General features: G+C 41.2%; 1 protein-coding gene across 1 annotated transcript in view; it reads right to left on the bottom strand.

Annotated features, from left to right (window-relative positions):
• Positions 1 to 19,448, bottom strand: part of VOPP1 (VOPP1 WW domain binding protein) — a 120,095-nt gene that overhangs the window by 36,392 nt on the left and 64,255 nt on the right. The window contains exon 2 of the mRNA XM_044295218.1: positions 9,275 to 9,333. Coding sequence (XP_044151153.1) covers positions 9,275 to 9,333 — 59 coding nt within the window. The remainder of the gene's footprint in view (positions 1 to 9,274; positions 9,334 to 19,448) is intronic.

Below are 19,448 nucleotides of genomic sequence, written 5' to 3'. Positions count from 1 at the left end.
CATGTTAAATGAACACTGCCAAATCATTTTTGTCATTGAGACCCAAAGGTCCCATCGCATTGGTTCTCATAATCCAAGAGGCCTCCTTCTGGAGTAGCACTCGATGTCTATCGCCTCCGTTTTTCAACATTCCTACTGTTTCTATACCTGCACACTTAAGTGTACTTGCATCTCCACCATGTACTTCTTTGATATGCTCTATTAACCTAGGTGATCCTATTCCTGTCTCGATAGACTTCTTGTGCACTCTAAATCTCACATATGGATATTGTACGGTCTTTCCTATATAAAACCTCTCACATTGGCAAAATATGACATAAACCACATACTGAGTTTTGCAAGAAATAAACTGCCTCACTGTATGTTCCACTCTTCAGAAATGTCGATCTAATCATGGACCTACAAGATGAACATTGTCCACATTTATAATTCCCTGGTGGGATTCATTTTTCTAACCAATTGTCATTCTTGCTTTCAAATCTACTTCTCACTATCTTATCTTTAATGGTTTTACTTCTTCTCAAACTGACTGAAAAGGGAGGATTTTTTGTTTTTTCTTTTAAATCTTCATCATAAGCCAGCATATGCCAGTTGTTAAAAATAGCCTTCTTTATGCTTAAAGCCATTGGTGTATATTTAATGGAAAATACTGCTCTATCCATCTTTTTTCTATTATCAGTCCTGTTCCTACTTCCTTGTTCTTCTCTTTTATTGCTCTCACAAAGGAGCTATCTATCATTTGTTCAGGGTAACCTCTCCAATAATCTCCTATTCAGTTCTTTAGCTTGTTCAACGAAGTCTGTGTGCTTACTCGCTATTCTTTTAATCTTGTACATTGCCCATATGGTACAGCTTTCTTTACATGGTAAGGGTGGGAGCTCCTGAAGTGCAAGAGGGAATTTGTGGCAGTCAGTTTTCTATACACCTTAGTAACTAGTGTCCCTTCTTGTACACTTACTTTTACATCCAAAAATTCCAATTCCCTTGAATCTATTTTACTAGTAAATCTCATGTTCATGTTGTTTTGAGTGTTCAAATACTCCACAAATTCCTCAAATTGTACTTCAGTTCCTCTTCACACTATAAAGACATCATCAATAAATAAATAAAAAAGCTTGATATTCTTCACAAAAATATTTCTGGCGCTGAACACATACTTGTCCTCAAAGGTCGCTAGAAATAAGTTAGCAAAAGTACAGGAAACTGGTGTCCCCATTGCTGTTTCTGTCTTTTGGTGGTACCTATTACCATAAAAAATGAAGGTATTGGGTGTCAACACAAACTCTAAAGCTTCTCTCACAAACCCTATATTCTTCACTTTTATTCTGACAATCTAAGATCTTACCTACTGCTTGAACCTCCAATTCCTGTGGTATCCTTGTATATAAACACTCTACATCTACTTATGCTAAAAGGTCCCCTTCTTGCCACTGAATATCTCTAATGGCTTCCAGAAAATCACTGGTATCTCTTAGCAGTGGGCACAGTAGCCAATCTACATATTGTGACAGGAGTTCAGTAACTGATCCTATTCCTGACACTATTGGGCATCCAGGTGGACTTTCCACCGACTTATGCACTTTTGATTCAAAATGCCACTTTGGTTTAGTAGGGTGTTTAGAGTACAACCTCTCCACTGTTCTTTCTGTGATAATTCCCTTTTCCATATATTTCCACAGTAGGGACCTCAAATGTCTCTAATATTTTACTATCGGGTTACTTGTCAACGGTGCATACACTTCCTGATCTCCTAGTTGTCTCATTGCTTCTTTTACATAATATGCTTTCTCCATTAGTACTACATTGCCTCCCTTGTCGGCTGGTTTCACTACTATTTCTTCTTGTTTTGTGAGCCACTGTAAGGCTCTCTCTTCCCCTTTACTCATGTTTTTGCTCACTCTAGGATACATTAACCATTTTACTTCTTTTAATACTTGTTTCTGAAATAGATCTAGGTTGCTACCAGCCGACAGGGGAGGGTTAAATGTTGACTTCACCACCTTCGTGAATATTTCTCCATCAATTTCAGACTCTACCTTTGTTGTTACAGGTTCCCCCTGGAGGGCCAGTCAAGTGTTCACCACCTGTTTATCTTTTTGGTCTTGCATTTTACCTTTACAGAATCCTAATTCACTTATTGGACTAGGTTTTTCTCCTTCCTTTATTTCTCTCTTTAATCCCTTCTCATTCTTATAATACCTACACAGGTTCAATTTCTTAATAGCTTTAAACAAATTAACTTCTGGATCAAAGTCTTCTAATAGACTAAAGTTCAAACCTTTTGAGAGTAATGAGAGGCAGTCACTATCCAGTTCTGTATTTCTGTAATTAATTACATTACTCCCTTTTTGCGTTTCTCTGATGTCTTGCCTCTCAATTCTCGTTATTTCCAAGACACTTGCTTCCTGTTGTATCCTCCTTTCCAACTTTTTCCTTTGCAATTGCCCCTTCTGATTCTTCTCATAAAGGGGTCTTGATATCTCCAGTTGTTATTCCTTTCCTCATATTGTCAGTTATAAACATATTATTCAAATCCTCTGACGCGCTTGAATCCGATTCAGTTGTCCAACCATCCACATTTTTCTTCCTCCCTTGTCATCTCCTCCTATATGTTTTCTTATTTTCCTTCCATTCAAAGGCTTTTCATAATCTTGTTTGTCCCTCAAAATTTTATCTTTCTTTCTTTCTTTCTTTCGTCTCCGCTTGTATGAGTATTATTTTTTTCTCCAATTTAAAAAAAAAACATCTACTGTTGATTACTCGTTATTCTCACTCTCAATTCTTTTTTATCCTTCTCTAACTCCAATACCACTATGTCATATTCTTTTATATTTCTTTTTAGCACCAATTACATTAACTTAAACGAGTGTTCCATATGCAGATTCCTCCACTCTTCCGTAAGGTCCATATCAACTTGATATTGCAACACTTCTTTGTATACTCTCAGACCTCTTGGCACTCTATTATGGGTCTCATACGACTGCAGTGAATTAATGGTCCAAAAAAAGCTCTGGTGCTCATGACTGTATGCTATGTTTATCGCTACACTGAGTGAAAAAAGTGCCTGCATCCATGCAACCCTCATTTATAGCTACATCACACATTTCCGGTGCCATATCTATTACAGTCTCCATGTTTCTCGTCTTCCCTGTGGAAGAGTGGAACATACAGTGAGGCAGTTTATTTCATGCAAAACGCAGTATGTGGTTTATGTCATATTTTGCCCATGTGGGAGGTTTTATATAGGGAAAAAACAATAAATATTTCCCTTATATTCACTATATCAATGACCCAATATCACTATTATTAGAACCAAAACTTAGATATATAGATCAAAACAATCATAAATCATAACTCCACCACTAAGTATATTTAAATAATTCTTAATTTTATAGGTATCTCTGGAGTTACAAAATCTGGCCTCACATAGATTAAGAACATTTAAAATCTATCTCAGACTTTGGGTGTATGGTAATTACAATTCATACATATAAAGTGCTTAGTGCAAAAATGATATACATATAGAATAATATAATCAGTGCATGCAAAAGGTGCTGTCCTGTCCACAATGTACGGAGGTCACAGAGCCAAATTTCCGACCCTACATCTCATAGACATTACAAAGCACACTGCCCTACATTCATATCATATAGTTAGCATAGAGCATAGCATACTGACCCAAGTATTTACCACAACACTGTCAGACTGTGCCTGACGCGCGTTTCACCGTCAGCTTTTTCAAGGGGATAACCCCTTAAAAGAGCTGACGGCGAAACGTGCGTCTGATCATTGAACAAACATTAACTCTTCACATTTATAGGAGGAGGAAACCGCACCTGGACCAATCAAGGGGTCATGCAGCCACTCCCTCCCATACGAATATATAACAATAAAACACTAGTTGAACTTAAAATAATCTTGTGCTTTTCATATGGAGAATACAGGGAATCAAGTGTTTAGTATTGAAGGATCAAATCCAACCTTTTATTTAAACCTAGTGGTTGGCGGCTTTCTAATTTAAAAATCCAAAAGGATTCTCTATTCAGAAGTTTTCTTCTTCTGTCGCCGCCTCCTGCTGGTTTATTGACCCTTTCAATACCTTGCACAAGCATATCCGATGTATCACCACCATGAACTGCGCAAAAGGAAGGCTAGCTGCAGAGACATTGCGGCTTTCATGGTGCGGTACATCAGATATGTGTTTTCTTATCTGGGTTTTTATAGTATTTGTGGTGCATAGTCTGATGGTGTTGTGGTAAATACTTGGGTCAGTATGCTATGCTCTATGCTAACTATATGATATGAATGTATGGCAGTGTGCTTTGTAATGTCTATGAGATGTAGGGTCGGAAATTTGGCTCTGTGACCTCCGTACATTGTGGACAGGACAGCACCTTTTGCATGCACTGATTATATTATTCTATATGTATATCATTTTTGCACTAAGCACTTTATATGTATGAATTTTAATTACCATACACCCGAAGTCTGAGATAGATTTGAAATATTCTTAATCTATGCGAGGCCAGATTTTGTAACTTCAGAGATACCTAATAAAACTGATAATTATTTAAATATACTTAGTGGTGGAGTTATGATTTATGATTGTTTTTATATAGGAAAGACCATACGATGTTTATATGTGAGATTCAGAGAGCACAAGAAGTCTATCCAGACAGGAATAGGATCACCTAGGTTAATAGAGCATATCAAAGAAGTACATGGTGGAGATGCAAGTACACTTAAGTGTGCAGGTATAGAAACAGTAGGAATGTTGAAAAACGTAGGTGATAGACATCGAGTGCTACTCCAGAAGGAGGCCTCTTGGATTATGAGAACCAATGCGATGGGACCTTTGGGTCTCAATGACAAAAATGATTTGGCAGTGTTCATTTAACATGCTGTATAAAGTTGTTTTTAAATGTGTTTGTTATTGTTGTCTTAGTGATGACGCCAAGCGCAGCATAAAGAGGATGCGTGCGCCAATGTCATCACGTGGGAGGCCAGACGAAGCACGACTGAGCATGAAACGGCTGTCGCCTTTCACTAAGTGCCCGCACCAGCGACTATGTTTTAAAGAAAAATAAAGCAACTGCAAAAGGATTCGGTGAGTGCCGCCTTTGATATTATTTTCTCACAAGACAAGAAAAATTTAAATTCTGTCAGTGTTTTAAATTTTTTTTATGAGGTTCACCATTTGGTATATATGATATGAACTTTATTCTGCAGATTGATACGATTACGGCTATACCAAATGCCCCCCCCCCCCCCATGAATGAGATTGCAGAGTGCCGATGTCCATACATAGCAGCTGTTGGCCTAATCAAGGCCTGCCCTCAGTATATACCACAGACACAGCCTGATAGTGCCAGTCAGTATACTATATTAATACATTATATTGCATAATGTAGTACAGTATACAACAGAGGTGATCAAAAGATCCCAAGTCAAAGTTCCCTTATGGGCAGTGGAGTAGGTATAAAGAGTCACAGTGGTTGCAATTGCGACCGAGCCTTAAGGCAGGAGAGCCGTGTGGGCCCCCCTGCCAGTGGTACACTGCTGATTTCCATATGTTTCACTTTATAAGATGCAGTGCGTCATATAAAGCGAATACTAGTGAGCGCTTCCATTATGGAAGCGCTCACTAGTATGCAGGAGACGGGGAAAGAGGTGAGGGAAGAGCTGTACTCACCCCTCCTCCCTAGTCTTCTCCTTGTCCGTGCTGCACTGTCCTGACTGCGTACAGTGACAGGACATAGTGCGCACACCATAACATAATATTGTACATAGTCAGGTCACAGTGCAACGCAGGCCCCCCGAGAAGACCGGGAGCTGAGAATGCAGAAAGAGAACACCGGACGTGGAGAGTAGCTGCACAGCAGGAGAGGTAAGTTTATTTATTTTGGGTCTGGATTAAGATTTGATATGGGGGTCTGATCTGAGGTCTAATATGGGGGTCTAATCTGAGGTCTAATATGGGGTCTGGGGATATGATATGGGGTTCTGAGGATCTGATATGGGGGTCTGAGATCTGAGGGATCTGATCTGAGGTCTGATATGGGGGGTCTAACATGAAGGTCTGATGGGGGTCTGATATAGGGGTTTTACTTGAGGATCTGATATGGGGGTTTGATCTGAGATCTGATAGGTGGGTCTGATCTGGGTCTGATTTGAGGTCTGATATGGGGGTCTGATTTAAGATCTGATATGGAGGTCTGATCTGAGAATCTGATATGGAGAGTCTGATCTGAAAGGTAAGGGGGTACTTGTACTGGCACACATTATAGGGGGATATGTTTCTACTGGCACACATTGTGAGGGGTTATCTTTGTACTGGTGCACATTATAAGGGAATATTTTTCTACTTGCACACATTATGAGGAGAATAATTACTACTGGGGGACATGATTACTAGTAGGGGCACCATAGGGGTATTATTACTATTGGAGCACTGTTAACAATATGTGCACTTTCACAGATAATTATTACTACTGATGGGACATTGGGGACCAACTATTACTGTGGGAGGCACCCTGCTACAGTATCAGCTTAGCACAATTATTTTTGGTGGACATTATGTTTACACGATTAGCGTCAGGGAACACTCTTTTCAGGGTGCAGATATTTTTTAGGGCACTGTATGCCAGTAATTATTAAAGGGGGCATTTTTTGCATGGTACTAGTATTTTCAGGGGGATTGTTTCTACAGTAGTGTTGGGGAGTACAGTGGGTGCAGTATTGGGGGTGTCAGGATGGGGTGTTGAGAAGGTGAGAGATTGATGGAAACGTAGAAAATTAAGATGTCTTTTTGTCAAACTCTGCAGAGACGATGTGTGGCTGAGAGAAATCATTACGGTGGTCTGGTCTGAATGGAGAAGATGAGGAAAGAGAATGTCTACATTAGAGGAGACATCATTAGATGTAAGAGGTATGTGGTGCTGTATTACCCTATATGTTTGTAGCGCTGTATGTAATGTTTTCCAAGTAGGGAAGGAGAGAAGGGGTTAGGGTGAGAATTTGGCATGGGGGTGGCTGTTTCAATTTTGCCTCAGACAGCAGAAAGGCTAGTTGCTCTTGCCACAAAGCACTGAGGGAAGGGGTTCCCAAACTCTTGTACCAGGGCCTATGAGCCTTTAGCTACTCCCCTGCTTATGGGACTAGTAAATCGTTAAAAAAAAAGTGAAATAAAGTTGTAGTAAAAAATAAACTTCAAGTTAAAATAAATGATACCTTTACCCATTGAAAAAAGTTGCAAAAATAAAATTCCCTCCACCTTTTTGGTATTGGCATGTCCATAACGTCCTGCACTACACAATTATCAAGTAATTTATCACGCAAACTGAATGCCATAAAAAAAGCAAGAATTATTTTTTTTTTTTTTGCTTATTCACTATAAAAAAAAACTAAAGAGATTAAAAAAAATGTATGTACCCCAAAATGAGAAAAGTAAAAAAGTTATAGGTCTTGAAATGTGACTATGAAAAAAAATACTTGGTCATGAAGGTGCAAAACAGGCTGGTCATTAAAGGGTTAAACAAGCTATGCTCCAGTGCAGCTGTAGATAATACAGATATATATATATATATATATATATATATATGCCTTTGAAGATGCTGGAGAAGTGATCACACATGCTCAATACCACTCCTTGTAATGTCTATGGTACTGACACAGATAAGCAAGTACAGCAGTTGCCCATCTCTGTCAGTTCCATAGATTGATGGAGACTGTGTGATCAGTGGAGGTACGATCTGAGAAAGATAATAATGACGCAAGAGTGCAAGAGCTTTTAGTGAAGCGAGCGGGAACATGCTGGAGCTCGACATAGAATATCGATGCTCCTGCTAGTGCCTAATCCACTAAGGCCTCTTTCACATGACCATTTCTTTCTTCCATTTACAGGTCGTTTTTTGCGTTCCGTATACAGACCCATTCATTTTAATGTTGCTGCAAAAAAAAACGGAACACATACGGAAATGCATCCGTATGTCTTCCGTATCTGTTCAGTTTTTGCAGAACCATCTACTGAAAATTTTATGCCCAGCCCAATTTTTTATATATAATTACTGTACAAATACCTCTACAAATAGAAAAAAGACACAAACCATTTCAGGTGACTGAACAACTGTGGAAACGTTCGTCCGTTGAAATGTAACAAGGAACGATCGTTTTAGCCCACCACCTTTCTCACTGGAGAAGTGGGTCCTCTAAGGCTACTTTCACACTGGCGTTTTGGCTTTCGGTTTCTGAGATCCCTTCGGGGCTCTCACAAGCGGTCCAAAACGGATCAGTTTTGCCATAATGTATTCTGACAGGAAAAGGATCCGCTCAGAATCCATCAGTTTGCCTCCGTTCCGTCTCCATTCCACTTTGGAGGCGGACACCAAAACACTGCTTGCAGCGTTTTGGTGTCCGTCGGACGAAACTGAGCCAAACGGACACAATGTAAGTCAATGGGGACAGATCCAAAATTAGCCAAACAAGGATCTACCTTGATCTCCAGACAAGGAGATCCCACCCAAAGGTCCCACCCCTGCCTGTATGCAGATGCATATGGCTTCTACTGAGCTATAATAGGATCCTATATAACTACATGTAGACTATACCTTATAAACAGGGAAGTGGCTGTTGGGCTTTTGGCATATACATAAGACCTCATTCACATGACTGTATTTTTGGTTCCACATCCAATTCGCATTTTTTGCAGATTGGATGTGAACCCATTCATTTCAATGCATGGGGCAGCAAAAAATGAGGGCACCACACCGTTTGCTGTCGGCATCCGTATCTCTGTTCTGCAGCCCCACAAAAAAGACTGAACATGTCCTATTCATATCCGTTTTGTAGACAAGAGTAGGCATTGTTACAATGGGTCTACAAAAAAAACAAAAATAGATGCAACATAGACGTCACAAGGATTTTTTGTACATCCACGTTTTGCGTGGATGTGGTCATGTAAATGCGCCCTAATATGTATACATTTCCCAAATACACCTGTAAATTCATACTGTGAAGTTTCATCACGTTTGTCATTTTTGAAGCTTTTGGTCTAAAAATGTAAATTTTTTGGGCATGTAATTCTACAGGAAAAGAACGGTAGTCAAATAAAACAAATAGCGGATAAAAATACCATGATTATTGATAATGTATTGTCTCGGTATCAGATCAACATTAAAAATAGGACACATTTATAAATCAAAAGCATTGTAAAAATGCATGTCAACCTGTGTGTAGTCAAATTCAGTACATTTACATTACTTACAGTAGTACTTACATGTAATATGTAGGATATAATCCTTCAAAGTACCAGCAGTGTTTTTTGGCTTCAGTACACTGAAAAACAGAACAGACCAAACTAGTGAACACATTGGGGCAGATTTATTAATTCTGTCTAATATGTTGGCAGTATAAATTTAGACAGTAAAATGCATGAGATTTATCCCGGTGGCTCAGACTGGATGATAAAGTTGATGCAGGGATGGACACTTTTAGATAACTTTATTACAACTTTTGGTTCTCATGTAAAAGAATTTTTCACCAAAACTTGCAAAATATTGATTTTAATTGATTCCCCTTTTCCACAAAGCCGCGCCCCCTTGGCAAGTGGTTTAGTCTTTTTGGCTTACTTGCTTCATTAATATGTCTAACATAAGAAATTACAAATTTCACCAAAGTTTGGTATAAATTATGCCAAAATTCAGGAGCAGACACAATGGTTAAATGTGGGCCGGTGTCTTCTTATACACTAAACTGTGAATTTTGAAATATGATATTGTGATTATGACATAAAGGGTTTCCCTGGGACTTTAATGATGATGACCTATTCTTAGAATAGATCATCACTAACAGATCGGTACTCCTGCCAATCGGCGCTGCGGTGTACCGGAACATGGCTCAGTTCCATACACTGTGTAGTGGCTGTGCCTGGTTCTCTTAAATGGGACTGAGCAGCAGTAACCAGGCACAGTCTGGTTCCGGCACTAAACTGATCAGTAAGGGAGTCTGGAGTTGGACCTCTGCAGATCTGAAACTGATAACCTATCCTAAGGAACATTAAAAGACCGTTCAGGGCAAAACCATATTATGCCTAGTCCAGTGGTACAGTGAATGATGACATGAAGAAAAGACACTGAAGAAAAAAACCTTTGTTTGTATGTACCACCCCTAGAAGCCCTGAGGTAGGCATAACACAATGGGTGAGATTTATCAAGAATGGTGCTTCCTACACCAGTCTTGATCCCTTTTGTGCTGGAGTGAGGTGTGCCAAGACCCAATATATAAAAAGGTTATTTTCTGATTACTGGTGATGACCAATGTGTTTGTAAGACGGTATATGGCACATACTAATATACACCATTTTCTGTATTTAATAAGGTATGGCCACTTGTTTGCCAAGTCTTTCAGGCTGTCCAAAGAAAGGTCCTGTCCATAAAATGGATGCTGATGGAGGGTCATGTGACCATGCAACTCACCTAAACGCGTTGTTTCCTCCATTCAGAAACACCACACCTGTCATCTGCACTTGCACTGCTGGGAGTTTAGTGCAGTTGCAGTGTGTTTTAATAGACAGCATCATTGGCTTCAAAGCCCAGAACGAGCAGGAATTTAAATGAATGAGTTTTACAGAATCTTTTCCCATAAAAGTAAACATGTCTGCTCAGCTTCTCCTGCTCTATAACATGCTGCCTGTAGCTTACTTTGCATAGGTTCCCTTTAAGTCCAGTTTTCTGGTATAAAGCCAATGATAAATCTCCCCCATGTTTTTCAGTTTTGCCTTTGGTGTTACTTTCCAATAATAGACATTTATGACAAGTCAATCAGGAGAACAGTTGAGATAGGGAACTTCTTAAATAAGAAGCTGGACCTGTGGAGCTATATCCTTACTTGCTCCCAGCCATTCTAGCTTTGTGACTCCCGGGATGTCTTCAGTGGACTTATGGCCCCTGTCTGTCAACTTTTACTCAGATATTCATCTACCATTTGGGACACATTACTGCTTAGGACAGTCTGCAGCAGAGTACATAAACCTGTCTGTTTAGAACTTGACAAATGTGGACCAAAAGTTAGCCTAGGAGCGACAGACCTATAATGGAGCTGGTAAGTATAGATCTCTTCACAGGTCCAGCAGAATGGGGGGGAAGCGGATTTAAAAAAAAGTCCTGAACAATCCCTTTAAAGGCCGAGCCTATTTTGCTGTTACGAACCACAGGAACTTTTTTCATTTTTGCTTCACCGCATTCAAAGAGCTATAACATTTTTCTTTTTCTATTGACATGGCTGAATGAGGGTTTGATGAGTTTTTGAAGCCTAGGCAAGAAGTGGATTGTAAAAAAGAAAAGTTGAATTTTTCCCTTAGATATTGACTTTCAAAATCTGCTTAAAAAAATTATAATTAAAACAGTACCTATGAATGCACCATATGAGCGACGTCAGACATGGTACATACAGTATTTAGTAGAATAGTAATATGAGTTTTATGTGCTTCCCACCAAAACAACCCCATTCAAGAATCACAATGTCTGCAGATGGGTGCCCTTTTCAAAGGAGCTCTTTATTTGATTGATTTACTTAGGCTACTTCACACTGGTGGCAGAAGGGTTCAGCAGGCTATTACAAGGGGGAACAGCCTGTCGGATCCATGCTAACGCTAACCCACTGTGCTGCCGGACAAACATGCCAAGAGCCGGCCGGACAAAAACTACAGCATGCTGCATAGTGATTGGGGCCAGAGCGAACTTCCGGCAGCACAGTGGGCTAGCGTTAGCACAGATCTGGCAGGCTGTTCCCCTGCCGGAACAGCCTGCCGGACCCTGCTGCCGCCAGTGTGAAAGTAGCCTTAGTCATGTTACAAGGCTTGTTAAAGGGTCGGACATTAACTATTGGGTAGCAAGCTCCAATAGATGGCACTCTAAAGACAGCTTTCTTTCTCTTGGAAGAGGGCTAATCTGCATACCCTTAGACTGGACTAGTTAGTAGTTTAAGGCTGCAGGTGACCAATTCACTTTAATAATAAAATAGGGAAAAATGAAAAATGGGATTTCCTAGGCTTTTAAGTGCTTAATAACTGTAAAAACGATAGTTTCATGATTCCTATGCTCAAATGAGATCATCTTTTAACAGCTACATTGCAGTGATTGTTCTACTCCTTGGTAGCAGCTTGAGATATTCCCAGGGCATGGAATGTATTAGGTCTTTTAACAGGCAGCTCCCACGCTCATGGATGCTAATTAGACACTATGCAGCAGATAATATAATGATCTGTGGCCATGACAAAGTAAAGTTCAGCTGTGGTGTAAGTATTACTGTGTCTGAGTACAGACAATAAGTGTGTGAATCTTATTCTCCCCTTGTAACTCTGATCTCCACTGACTTAGGGGGAAGTTAGGAAGCACGAAAGGGTTAATATGTTTAGGATAAGATTCATGGTCTGATTGGTTGTACGGGGGTGGGTCAGTTGCAGGGTTTGGTGGGCTATATATGTATCTATTCATTGCAGTGGGTACCTGTATAGTTTCTATGGAGGTTGGCACACAGCTGGGCCACTCTGAGAGCTGCTGATAACCAAGTTAAGGGTACTTTCACACTAGCATTATTCTTTTCCAGTATTGAAATCCAGTAAAGGGTCTCAATACTGGAAAAAAACGCATCCAACAGTATGTTGGATGTCTTCCATTCCGTCCCTTGTACGGTATGTGACCGGACAAAATACTGCAGCTTGCTGTGGTATTCCTTCCGGCCAAAATCCCGGAACAATACCACACTTTCCATAAAGATAAATTAATGCCGGATCCAGTGCCAAGTGTTCCGGAAATCCGGTTTTCTGGTCCGTACATGCACCGGGATATAGGAGGAGCTACTTTCGCTTTTGATCTTTGAAAAAATTTAAATACCGGATCCGTTAATCTGTGCCAAAACTGCCTGCTGGATTCTAACAACGCTAGTGTGAAAGTACCCTAATAAAGGAAATTGGAATATATTTCCTCTCCTTTTTAACCTCTTAATGAACAGAGGTTGTACAGCCATTTATTACACTCTTATGTTGTCATGCGGCCAAGAAAACACAAAAGCAGGATATTATTGTAATCTGAAGGCTCCTTTACACTGCTTAATATAGCGTTTCTTCCCAACAATCTTTTGCACTTCAGTGAAGGAGACCACTGCTATGATATGCAGTTATCACCTCCACAGTATAGGGAGGAGTGATCGCTAATGCCATCGCTCATCCCCATACAGAATCATTGTTTGCTGGCTGCAGAGGCTGTTTACACAGCACAATCTGCTACTGGCAAAATATTATTTAGGTGTCTGTGTGCCACTCGTTCATTGGGTAACCGGTGGCACTTTTAAACTGGCAGATTATTGCTAACGAGCATTCCTACGCTTGTTGGCAATTATCTGTCCTATCTTCGGGCAATGTAAAGGGGCTTTTAGACTTAAAGGGGTTATCAAGGATTCTGATATTGATTGCATATCCTCAGAATAGGCTATCAATATCAGACTGGCAGGGGTTCAACACCCTGGGGCCAGAACTACACAGCTCCACCCACTGGGTGGTGTACAGAGCTGGTAACTGCAGCACTGCTCCCACTCACTTCAGTGGGAACAGTGCTGCAGTTACCAGCTCTGTCCACTACACAATTAACCCATTACTCCGAGCAACGTCGCAAGCGCGAGATTGAAATGGCCAGATGACAATTCTTGGCCTGTTAATCATGGAGACCAGCCCTTCGCTGCTCAAGCAGGCTGATTAAAGGATGAATTTGATAAGTATGAATTGATTCTGTCATCGCTATTATAGAATTTCCTAATATAATGGTGGAATTTATCATGAGGGAAATGTTAGTTTTGCTTCTGTAATTTGCTCCAAGCTTATCAAACAGTCATTAACCCCCCCCCCCCCCCCCCTCCCCTCTTCTACGGGAGTTTTTTTTCTGAGTTTTTTTTAAAAGCTGCAGTTGATAAATCTGGCGTGCACCCAACTAACATGGCTAACCAGGCCCACTTTTTGACTCCGTTTTCCAAAGTGTTGAGCAATGTAAAATCACAAAAAGATGCAAATTTCTGCACAAAAATGTAATGCCCCAAAATGTTCAACTCTTTTTCAACCAGCATTCTTGTCCAAAGGAAATTAAAAATTCATCCCAATGTGCCTTTTAGTTACTCTTCTGTATTAAAATATTAGTTTGCTGTTGGGGAATGAAAACATTTTTGCAGCAGAAACTGCGAACCTGTCCACAGCTAGTCCAGTTCTCAGCTGAGAAATTGATACAACGGAAGGCAATAATCAAAGAGTAGATTCGGCAAAGATTCAAAACCCAGATGTATCTTTGTTAAATACTTGTGGGGAGACAGCATCCCAGTACAGTGTTGACACATTTCAGACAAATTACGGAATTACTTAGGACATGTAATTTGTCCGGAAAACGCCAACGCTGTACCAGGGTGTGAGTATTTAATAAAGGTACAGTAGCAAATGCCAGCCTTCTGCTCGGACCTCCAGGGCATGGATAGTTCAGGACTGCACTCACACAGGGACAAATGTAAACGATTTCCAGCCACCGGTGTTTGTAAAATCCATTCAGTTTTATTTCTTCTCCATTAGCAGTTACAAAATGGTGGGTAAAAACCAGGCCTTACATCTCACTGACGCGTTTTGGGTGCGTGTTTTTAGCACCCTTGATCATAGAGTCACTAGATAACTACATCAGTCAGGCTATATAGTGGAAAAGGTGGGAGGGGACATGCCCAGTAGGTGTGTTTGGCATTAGAGAATACAAGTAGTAGGGGCTTCTATATTGTACTCAAGAATAATAATGCCCCCAGAGTCACCCCAATAGTAATAATGCCCTCAGTAGAAATAATAATAAGATGAATAATAATAATAATAATAATAATAATAAAAATAAGCAAATCACTGCTAAAAGTTAATTGTTTTTCAAACTTCTTCTCTTTATGAACTGTGTATCCCAAATAGTTGTGTATGGACAACAGACATTTAAAACTGGCAATGTTCGCCCAGTTTCCAGGGTAATAGGCTGGTCACATCCCCTGGCTAGTAGTGAGTTTTTAGTTGAGCAAAGCTAGAGTAAACACCTACATGTGTGAGCTTCTGCCAGGTAGGCCCAAAGGGAAGCCTTATCCAGGAGATACCATTCCTGAAACTAAAAAGGTCCCAGAAAACAACTTAACAGAGAGAATAGCCCTGAAGGAAAGAAAATGGACATTCACAGAAGGTCTAGAACCATCAAGGCCATGCTGGATTCAAAAAGTAAGGTACTGCACGCTTATGGCAATACGACTTTGCTGCTATGGAAAGGCTATATTGTTTCAGCACCCACCACACTATGGGGCAGAATGGCCATCCGGATCTTAGATCTACACCCTGCAACTGGAAACAGAAGAAAGACTTAAATGGGTTCTCTAGGCTTTTTATATTGATGACCTAACACGTGCAGCTGATCGGCAGGGGTGCTGGGTTTCAGACCCCTGCCAATCTGATATTGATGACCTATCCCGAGGATAAGTCATCAATATTAAAAACCTGGAAAACCCCTTTAATGAGTATGAAATTGTATGCCTGTGGCTATTTGGGGAGATTGCAAAATGAGCTTAGAGTGAGACTCTTGGGACAAGCCTACTCCGTAACATACTATAGAACTGTGCCTATTGCTGTTATATGAACTTCTACCCACAATATTAATTCAGTAAAGAGAGACTTTATTTATTTCAACCAAACATGCCTGGTCTATAACTCTACCATCCTTTCGCCAGTCCCTACATCTGCCCTCCTGGCTTGCACCCATCTACCTAAAGGCAGGTTGAGTGGCCGATTGTTGGGAAGGAAGCTCTCCTTCCTGACAGTCAGCTTTCTAGCTCAGTGAGGGAGACCGCTGCATTTACATGCAGCAATCTCCTTCGCAGTATGAGGATGATCCCGTGTCCCCATACAGAATTATTGTTTCTGTGCAGCAGATCTCTGTTTACACAGCCCAATCTGCTGGCCAGAAACGATGATTGGCGGTGCCTGCACAAACGACAGGATTACCTGATGAACGAGCAAAAACTCTCAGATTGGCGGCACATTTAGATGTTTATTGGTTAGTCAAAATCCACCTTAATATTAAGGGCACCCACCTAATTACAGGTAAAAGCTCCTAAAAGGTACAAGGTAGTGCAAAGAAAAAAAATACCCACCTGCCTCTCACTCCATGCTGCCATCTGCAATACAATACATTCCTGCGGTACACAGGTGGTCATGTTCCATCTGGGATTCAGCGAAAGAGGTTGCAATGATGTAATCTCTTCACGATCACCTGTGCTATTCTACTGCCTCATAGACTTCAGTCCTGGTGGCCTTTGAGAGTGAATGGCAAGGAAGGCAGTGGCTCCCATGCCCCGCCATCAACTGCTGTCCCTTCAGGAACAGCTCAGCAAAAGGCGAGATGCCTAGGGAATGCTGAGCATTAAACCCCATGGATATAATTTGCTACATCTGGAAGGCCCGAAAATGTTTTCCGCATAGCACTGTAGTGTATTGAAGCACACCTATAACATCGACTAATTATCCTTTGCCTAGGTTTATGTGTTTCTAGATAAGCTTCTTTAGCTATAATCTTATCTAATCATACGTAGAAGTAAAGGGTGTATTAGATACCCCGATGCTGCATGCGATTGTCGGGGGGAAGCGTTCTCTCCCGGCAGTCGCCAGACCACTGCTATTACATGCAACAATGTCCTCCGCAGCACGGGGAGGAGTGATCCCTATGCCATCGCTCATCCTCTTGCAGGACAGCAGTGTGCCAGCGAATTGCCCGATGAATGAGTGTTTGCTCGTTCATTGGCCAATCAGAGGCAGTATTAGACTGCCAGATGATCTCTACCGAGCATTCATAGGAGCGCTTGTTAGCAATTATCGGGCATAAAAAATGGTCTAATATACCTTTAAGGCAACATCAGCACACCTGGCGGCCCGCTGCATAAAGGGTTGTAATGTGCTTTTATATGTGGTGTCTGCAATTTCCTTTCTAAAGGTTGCAAATGGGTTAAATGGCACAGGGGAGATGGTCTCTAGGTGGAGATGGTATCTAGGTATATTAGACAGGCAGATTTTATGCCCGATAATTGCTAACAAGTGTTCCTATGAACTGCCTCCGATTGGCCGATGAACGAGTGCTGAAAGATCTGGATTTGCGTAACACGGCTGTCCTGCAAGGGGACGCATGATGGTATAGTGATCGCTCCTCCCCATGCTGTGGAGGACATTGTTGCATGTAATAGCAGCGGTGTCCTCTGCTAGCTATCTGGAGACTGCTGAGGGAACGCTTCCCTCCCGACAATCGCTTGCAGCATCGTGGTGTCTAATACACACTTAAATATGTAAAATGGAGTAGCGGAAGACAGACAAGAAAGAGAGGAGATAAAAAAGCAGCCAGCACAGAAAGGACAGACTGGTGGGGGATAATGAGCAGCCGCGTGTGCACTATGTTACATTGCCACTGGCCCATAACAGTCTTATCCATCCTGTCTGCACTTAGTCCTACACACAGAGCTGAAGATGTTATCAGCTATGTTAAATCGTAATTCATGACACCCCGAGCACAGAGGAGAGCTGAGAAAGCTCTGTAGCTAACTGCTTTGATCTAACCTGCTCAGCTGTGAGTTAGGATGGGTTTTGAGTGTGCTAAGGGCAACGGCCATTTTATTTCCCCTGATGATTTCCCCTACAGAAAAAGAGCCATTATAAATAATAAATGCTATTTGGGAATGTGTTTTTAACACAAGTAACATTAAGTAATAAAAAGTATTTTCAATAATTTTATTTAATTCCTGGATAACCCCTTTAAGATCTGCCAGTCCATGCATTATCAGAACTGTGACCACTGCTGTGAGTACGTGAATTTCCACTTTGCCAACACCTTTAGTAAAGACCTGTTAATTGTTAAACAAAACCGGCCTCATCACTGTGTCGTCAGGCACCTCAGTAACCATCTGCCTGCTTTGCACCCCACAATACACCACCACCAGTAGGCAAGCATCCTCTCAGACTAGGTTGTGCCTCAACAGAAAGAAAGGGTGTGAAATTGTGTGGAGATTATTAACTTGATCTGAGTTTGTATTGCGCATATGCGATTATTTTATGCGATTTTTGATGCGATCTTTTAATGTGATTTTTTAAGTGATTGTCTAATGATTTTAACCTGTTGAGAGAAAAGGCGGAGTTTTATTGGATTTATTAGACAGGCCAGAATTCAATAGTTTGTTCGTCCCAGACGAAGCGTCAAGCGAAACCCGAGTCGGGTATGAACATAAAGCTATCCAGCGATGTTTTAAGGATTTTTATACTATTTCTCTTGTGAGTATAATAAATTGTACATCTTTAACCTTTTGTGGCGGTACTTCGCTATTGCGCACATCCCTTTAAAGGTTATACCATCTACCAGGAGGGTAAAAGCGGTTGTGAAGATTCCTATGTCACTGCATTTGGAAAGTGCGGAAGAATCCTATTGTGAGAGGATACACCTTGACGGAGAGTGAAGCAGCGCGGTCCTCTACTTAAAACGCAATACTGTGTGAACTGGCCCATATCACTACAGGACCTGCAGCGCATCGAAGGAAGGCAACGTATTCTGAGACATTTTCTTTTTATTTCTGCCTTCATATAAACTTAGTAAAAAAAGGCTGTTTCATTTAATTCTGGCCTCGTTCTTCAGTAACTATAATTCTACTGCCCTGATTTCCAGAGACCAATGGCGTGAGGGACTACACTGTGACACAACACTTCATCAGGGCCACTACCACTCCTAACCTCTACACCGGCTCCTCAGGGGTTCATTGCACAAGCAGAGGGAAAACCACAGTACAAAATACTGCCCCAGCAGCATGAAATAGTTTCCCAAAAACTTCCCCTGTGATGGCCAGTGCCACTACACTTTCTATTCTCCTACTCCAGTTGACTTAGGATGGAAGTCCAGTTAAATTCAGGAGTCAGGAGGAGAGTGTCAAATCATTATTTATTGTGGACGGTGGCTGTAGGGTCAATAGGGTCAATGGCCAGTCCACCCCAAGTTAGTAGGCATAGTCTAGAATCAAATTGTGTAGTGGTCTAACCTGGCAGAGGTCAAAGGGCTATAGAGAAGGGGGGGTCATAGTAGTGTCAATAACAGGGGCATAACTAACGGCTCATGGGCCCTAATGCAACAGTTCAGCTTGGGCTACCCAGTATAACTTCTCCAACGCTTGCCAGCTGCAGTCCATCTATAGCTTTCTAGCAGCATCGCTGTATCTCTTAAGTGACCCACTGATGCAATGCTAGCAGCCATGAATAGGGATGAGCGAACTCGAACTGTATAGTTCGGGTTCGTACCGAATTTTGGGGTGTCCGTGACACGGACCCGAACCCGGACATTTTCGTAAAAGTCCGGGTTCGGGTTCGGTGTTCGTCGCTTTCT

Source organism: Bufo gargarizans, chromosome 5 (genome assembly GCF_014858855.1).
Source record: "Bufo gargarizans isolate SCDJY-AF-19 chromosome 5, ASM1485885v1, whole genome shotgun sequence".
Classification (NCBI taxonomy): domain Eukaryota; kingdom Metazoa; phylum Chordata; class Amphibia; order Anura; family Bufonidae; genus Bufo; species Bufo gargarizans.
The sequence above is the reverse complement of the archived record's forward strand: the minus strand, read 5'-3'. Positions and strand labels throughout refer to the sequence as shown.